The following is a 6820-nucleotide window of genomic DNA, read 5'->3' as shown; positions in this document are numbered from 1 at the left end:
TTTTTTTTTTTTTTTTTTTTTTTTTTTTTTTTTTTTTTTTTTTTCTAGTTTAATGCTTCTCTATACATTTCCTTACCTTACTCTCCGAGTATTACGTTCTCTTCCAGAAAAATTACAAAATTCTCAAGTAGGATCAGCTCACAGTCCTGAATTTGTGTAATTGGTAGGCTAGTTTGTTCCATTTTTCCTTTTGATGAGCAAATGCAATGACAGCGCATATATATTTTGAATATGTTATGTCTTTGTTTCACCCTCCTGGTTTCATAGATTATTTTACACTAAATTGATGTTTTAAATTGCTTGCTCTTTTCTCATCAGGTGATTTAACGTTTATCAATAGTCAGTGTTATCCACAGCCACATTATTTTCTGATCCCATTGTGTCACTGGGAAAGGATTGCATTATAGTTAGCATCTTGTATGCCTTGGTCTTTTTTTGATCTATGTTATACCTTATTGCATATTTTTTTGATATAGTATATTATGCCTTATTGGCTAACAATCGATGGGTCAATCCTATAGAGAGCTTGCTTCTTTTGATATTACTTTTGAAATCTGTCTCAGATGAACTATAGCTTGACCGAACCGAGTTAATGTTAAAACTTTTTTCTTGTTGGCTCAAGTGGTTGATTGAAATCTTGTTTACATATCGTTTTACTCTGTCACATGTTATGTTTCATGGTGTTGAATTTGAAATCACCAGTACTACAAAATCATCCTATGCTGGTTCAATGGTTAAACGCTCAAATTATAAACTTAAATATCTTTGAAGACATGAATTTTGACCATAACACCTACCCTGGATATCAAAGATTGGTCAAGTCTTCAGATACCCTGCGATATTATTGGTCAAGTTTTTAGAGAACAAATGTTGTATGATTAGATAGTTTGGCCTATGAATATGAAACTTAAGGTTCAAATACAGAATGGTAGTAAAAAAATGTGTTTAGTTATACTTTTGAGATGAATTGAGGGTTTTTAGGAGGGGAAGCTTATCATTATCCTAGTCTTTATGATTCTGAAGTTTTGGTGGTAACTGCATCATAGGATCTGTATCAATTGGGTCAATCGCAGTAAAATTTCAGATAAATAGGATCCTAGCAGTACAACTATGATTATTGATGTGGATCAGGTTAGGAATCACTATTCTCCACAATGGTACGATACTGTCCACTTTGAGCATAAGCTCTCATGGCTTTGCTTTGTGTTTTCCCCAAAAGATCTCATACCAATAGAGATAGTATTCCTCACTTATAAATCCATGTTCTTCCACTAAATTAACTAACGTGTGACTCACTCCCAATAATCCTCAATCGATCAATGGGTACACTTGCAAAGAGATAGGGTGCGGGATATGAGCCATATTGGTTCTTGATATTTGCTCATGTTTTCTATTTGGAAGATGTTACCCCATGTGTTGATCTATAGCTTTTGATTGACACAACGATTTTTGTATTTATCATCAGTTGATTAGTCGCGTTCCTTGTACTAGTTTGCCTTGCTGAAACTACTGTCTTACCAGAACTGGAAACTGTCTCAGATGAACTCAACCATGTTTGATTACTAGAACCTCATGAGCGCTTAAACTCAGAAGATTTTATTCGAAAAGACTGATGTTTTCCCATCATTTGGGAGAAGTATTGATTGGACAAAATGGATTTTATACCTGTGATTTAGATTTACCTGTTCCTTTTAGACATCTCTGTTCATGCTCTGGGTTCCTTCCATCTCTGCTTGGTTTAGATGGAGTATTTTGATAGGAAGCGTGGGAATATATGGCCAATGAAGAAAATACATTAAACATAACTACCAAGTAATTCGAGTTACTTGGATCCTTCCTCTCTTGATATCATATCTTCATCCTTTCACTCCCACTCTATTTACAGCAAATCTCCAATAATAAATTTCCTAGCTAATTATTAAGGTACCCTTGATACCCTAATGATATTTGCTCATTCTATCCTAATAGCATTCCTATTATTTTGGTGTTCATGAATTATCTATATATATAAAGGTGTGGGAATGTGGCCCTGGTGAGTTCTTTTTCCTGTCCAGCACGAAACTGAATTTCCTATTACTACAATTCTGTTGAATCTGCATTCGATCCTTTGTTTTGCACGTGATTATTATATGTATGTTTTGTTAGAATTACGAACTTTTACAGTGAGACATGATATTGTCTACTTTGAATTTAAGTTCTTACTTTTGGTTTTCCCAAAGAGTTTTATTCCGACAAAGATAATATTCCTTGCTTGTAAAATCCATGATTTTTTTCTTAATTAGCCCTTATGGGACTATTTCTCTCAATAATACTCAACAACAATATTCATTCACATGTTTTTTAATTCCTAGGGGTCCATTGCTTTGATTTTGTTGAATCTGCTTTTGATTGTTCGGTTTATGTTATGTTCAATACCCACGGGTCAATAGGATCTTGCTGGGTTCACCCAACACATTGTCTGCACCTCCACGCTTTAGTCTCGGTTTCATTATCTTTGGAGTTTTAAAAGTTCAACCTTAATAGATTTATGACTTTCTTTTATACTCGGTGGCTATGTTTTTTCAAGCTCTAGGATTGCGACTCTTAGATTAAAAGACATAAATTCAATAAAAACATATGTAGGCCAAAAATGAAGTATATAAATTAGACTTTTATCCATACAAATCAAGCTATCACTAAACTTTTAATATATAGTTTAAATATCACAAATCATGCTTCCCATATCAGGACCGAATGGCGATTGATTTGAAGGAGAAGATGATCTTAGTATGTGCAATTCTTTAGTGGGTACCATCATTCTTATTTTTCATTTGTTCACTTATATTCATTTATTTACTTGTATTATTGCAGCGACGTGCTTCCAATCACCCACCAAAATCCCAAACTCAATTAACTCCGAGTTTTGAGTATTTCATTGTTATCCATATGGTATGCACGAAATATGGAATTAAAACACGTTCAGGAATCAAACAAAAAGATTATAACAATTTGTTTACTCACAACTAATTCAGATCCATTTGGTAGGGCAAGACGTAAGCTTAAAAAGTATTATAATGCAAATGCCACCCTGCACTCAATATAATATCATTCATTTCTCCTCTTAATTTCAACTTTGCTCATACTCAAATCTTTTGCAGTTCAATGATCTGGGTTTTGTTGCATCCTCAAAATGAAACCCATGTTTCCCTCCTTCCTCTGTTCCACCTTAATTCTCCCATTCTTTTTCTAACAAACAAATGCTATCAGAATTACCTCCATCACACTTCCTCTCTCAACCATGTCTTCTAAGCTGAAAGGAATCTACAAAAGTTTCAAATTCGTCACGCATATTTTCGGTAATTTTTTCTTTTCTTTTTTTTAATTTTCCTCCTATTAAACTATCACTAAACTCAAAAGTTTATACGATTGCAGCAATGAAAGATCGCGAGATGGAAATTGGTTATCCGACCGATGTGAAGCATGTATCTCACATCGGGTTGGATAATTCATCGCCATCCGGTTCCACCCCTAGTTGGGTATATGCTCTGCTCCCTCTTCAATAAAAATAAATAAATAAATAAATTTGCTGTTCCCAAGAATTATGTTGATCCCAATAACGCAGATCAAGGAATTCAAAGGTGGCGAGGTTAGTGAAGGAAGAGATTCGAGTGCAACTGCTGTAACTGCCTTGTCTCATTGGTCCACTCCTTCACAAGGTCTGTAACTAACTAACTTCTAGTCGTTTTAAGTTTGGAAGGATAAGTTGTTGTTCAATGATGAAAGTCCGACGTCAGCTAATTTAGAGAATGATCGCATGTTTATAATCAAATAAATACTTTCTTCATTAGTATGAGGCCTTTTGGAGAAACCAAACCAAAACTAAAGTCACGAGAGCTTATGCTCAAAGTAGATAATATCATATCATTGTGGAGAGTCGTATTCATCTAACAGTAGTGACCAAATTTAATGTAGATTTGTGTGTCGGATGGGCAGATTTTGATGTTTCAATAGGCTACCAATCGGCGTCGGACATATCGTTGGAGCTTGGGCAGCCACAACTTCCAAAGAAACCAAAGAAAAAAAAGAGCTGCAAGCATACCTCCTCCTCCTACTCAACAACAACAAACTCCAAACCTTCCTGAAATAAATATACACTTTTTGGTTTGGTTTTGTTCCAATTCATATATTCACTTTTATAAATTTCCCGAATTATGGACTAAAATCTCTGATTATTGGTTTTTTTTTTTTTTTTTTCGTTTCCATTTTAGGAACTAAATTATTTAATTGTTTAAAAAGAAACAGAAGGCAGCAACATGGATGATGGTTGGAGTGAACTCCGTGGACAGGCCCAACCGACGAGAGCCCAATAGTGAATTCGGAGGCCCGATCCCATGTTCAGTTTAGATGGGACTGAGCCCAAATAAAATGTAGAAGTATGGGGTGGGGTGCATTATATTTACCCCCCACGTGGCTTCNGGGGGGGGGGGGGGGGGGGGGGGGGGGGGGGGGGGGGGGGGGGGGGGGGGGGGGTTATTTATTGAAGTGGATGGAAGAGGGAGATGGTGTAACAGTATATTTTGAATGTGGTGAAGAACCATATTTACTGTGTTCTCCTTACTCCTTCCTTCCCACAATCCACAATCTTCAATCTTGTCAACCTTTTGTTTTCAAACTCTTTTTTCTATTTAATACCAATAAAATCTTTCTTGCCCTTTTCTTAGATTTCCTTTCTACAACAAATGAGTTTAACTAAACGAAGGGTACTAAGACAAACTCATTGGGAAGTCTTGTCGACCCAAACCAATAAGAGTCAAAGAGTGTGGACGATGCATGTTACCTATAAAGTTGTTGAAAATTGTTGGAAGAGTCTCACATTGGCTTATATGCAAGAAATATATTTCTATTAGTATGAGACATTATTGAAAACAAAAAACAACGTTATTAAAACTTAGACTCAAATTAGAGATTTGTTGTTCCTAACATGTTATTAGAGTCATATACTTTGTTTGAATATTCTATAAGCCTTAAAGAGGCTCGTTTAAAATTCAACAAAATAAAAATTCATAAAATAAAAATTATAGCCCAATATTTTGTAAATAATGAATAGAAATTTGGAAGTAGAAGCCAAAACCTAATTAAATTGTTGAGTTTAAAATTTAAGAAATATATATATTTCTAAAATTAACTAAAGTTGAATGAGTGTAATTAAAATCCAACTACTGTACACACCACGACAACAGTGGGTGTATTTATTTATTTATTTATTTATTGGAGTAGCTATTAAATAGTGGGTTTTAAAAATTGAAGGTTTAGTGATAATTGGAAAATAAAAGATCTGTCACGTCAAATCAACATAATAATTACCATAGTATTCACAGTGCTGAAATCTCTTGGAAAGGTAAATGGTGAAAAATGGGATTTCAGCGATACCTGGGGGGTTAAAACTTCAAAGTAAAAAAAAAGGCGTAAATCGGAGAGGGTGTTAATTAAATGCTGGGTCTGAATGTTGTTGGGTGATCCGTAAATATCAACAAATTAAAAGAAAGATGGTGAAACTTCTATTCAACTGGACGGAGCCCACGTTCGATGCTTCACTTGTGCCTTTTCAGGTGATTCTTTTTTTTTTTTTTTCTTTTTTCTTTTTTAAATAAATAAATAAATATATATATATATATATACTCTTATTTATTAAAGAATCTCCTTCAATATCCTTTTCCTTTGGAATTAATCTGCGTCCATGTTGCCGACATGTCGGACTATGTTTCCCATCAACTTTCAATTTCAAGCTTTCCATTTCCATTTCCCTTCCTTTTCATTTTTTTTTTTATAAATAAAGACATATATCAATCATCTAAAATCACTTTCCCCTCAAACGACACCATCATTTTCCTTTTTAGCAATTATTTTATGACATCTTCGAGCGTACTCCTTGTTTAAATTAAAAGATGATATTTTTCATAAAGATCGAGCATAGAAGACATGTCTTTATCTAATTGTTTGTACTTCTCGTTCTAATGGAAAAAGAAAATGGAGTTAAGTGTTGAGCAATTTGTGGAATAATATGGGATTTGAAATATGGGGGTATGGCTTCGATGGTTGCGCCGAATTCATGGATTCATCGCTTTCTCTCCGATTGCTTGGGGTTTCGGACCACACAAGACAAGCTGAACCACCAGTGTCCGATGTGACGGAGGAGGCAGAGGAGAGAGACCCGTCGTCTTCTTTCCCGCCGTCCACTTCCTTCTATATCATTTTCTCCTTGTTTCTATCATCATCTACACATAAATATTGAATACATTCATAAATTCTTCATAAATATTAAGATGATAATAAAACATATGCCCATTCTACCCTCCATCCATTTAAACAAAAATATTTGTGTAATGATTGGCGATTAGGGTGTTAGCCTCAGGTATTATAATAATACATATGTACATTAATCAAGGATAAACCGGGGACCATTGCATTAAGATTAGGGCTGAATAGTGTTGGATGAAACAGTTTGCAGAGGAGAGTGATGGAATTCAGGAGGCTTGGGGTCCTAATTTAATAAATAATTATGCATTCTCTACCCACACCAAACCAAACCAAAAAACATTTATGTATTCGGGACACAGCTGTCTCCTTCCACTGCCCCAATATTCAATTTTCTTCCCAACAAATATTTATATTAAGTTTTCTACGATCTTCACCAAAAAAACAACACACACACACACTCACACAAGTTTTGAAAATATTAGATGCGCAAATCTCCACAAAAAAAAAAAAAAAAAAAAAAAAAAAAAAAAAAAAAAAAAAAAAAAAAAAAAAAAAAAAAAAAAAAAAAAAAAAAAAAAAAAAA

The 6820-nt window shown here is 34.3% G+C and overlaps 1 protein-coding gene across 2 annotated transcripts; it reads left to right on the top strand.

Moving 5' to 3' along the window:
* Positions 1-2850: 2850 nt before the first annotated feature.
* Positions 2851-4338, top strand: LOC111478834 (CRIB domain-containing protein RIC10-like). 2 transcript variants are annotated; one of them, XM_023123324.1, is made up of 6 exons: positions 2851-2928; positions 3138-3335; positions 3412-3515; positions 3602-3695; positions 3973-4140; positions 4248-4338. In XM_023123324.1, the coding sequence occupies exons 2-5, from the start codon at positions 3278-3280 to the stop codon at positions 4119-4121; spliced, it is 405 nt and encodes a 134-aa protein (XP_022979092.1). In that variant the 5' UTR covers positions 2851-2928; positions 3138-3277; the 3' UTR covers positions 4122-4140; positions 4248-4338. The 2 variants fall into 2 exon arrangements, with proteins under 2 accessions (XP_022979092.1, XP_022979091.1); XM_023123323.1 differs by having other exon boundaries at positions 3952-4140.
* The last annotated feature ends 2482 nt before the right edge of the window (positions 4339-6820 follow it).

The sequence above is a fragment of the Cucurbita maxima genome, unplaced genomic scaffold, assembly GCF_002738345.1.
Source record: "Cucurbita maxima cultivar Rimu unplaced genomic scaffold, Cmax_1.0 Cma_Scf00004, whole genome shotgun sequence".
In the NCBI taxonomy this organism is placed as follows: Eukaryota; Viridiplantae; Streptophyta; class Magnoliopsida; order Cucurbitales; family Cucurbitaceae; genus Cucurbita; species Cucurbita maxima.
Note: the sequence above shows the minus strand (reverse complement) of the source record. Positions and strands in the feature narration are given on the sequence as shown.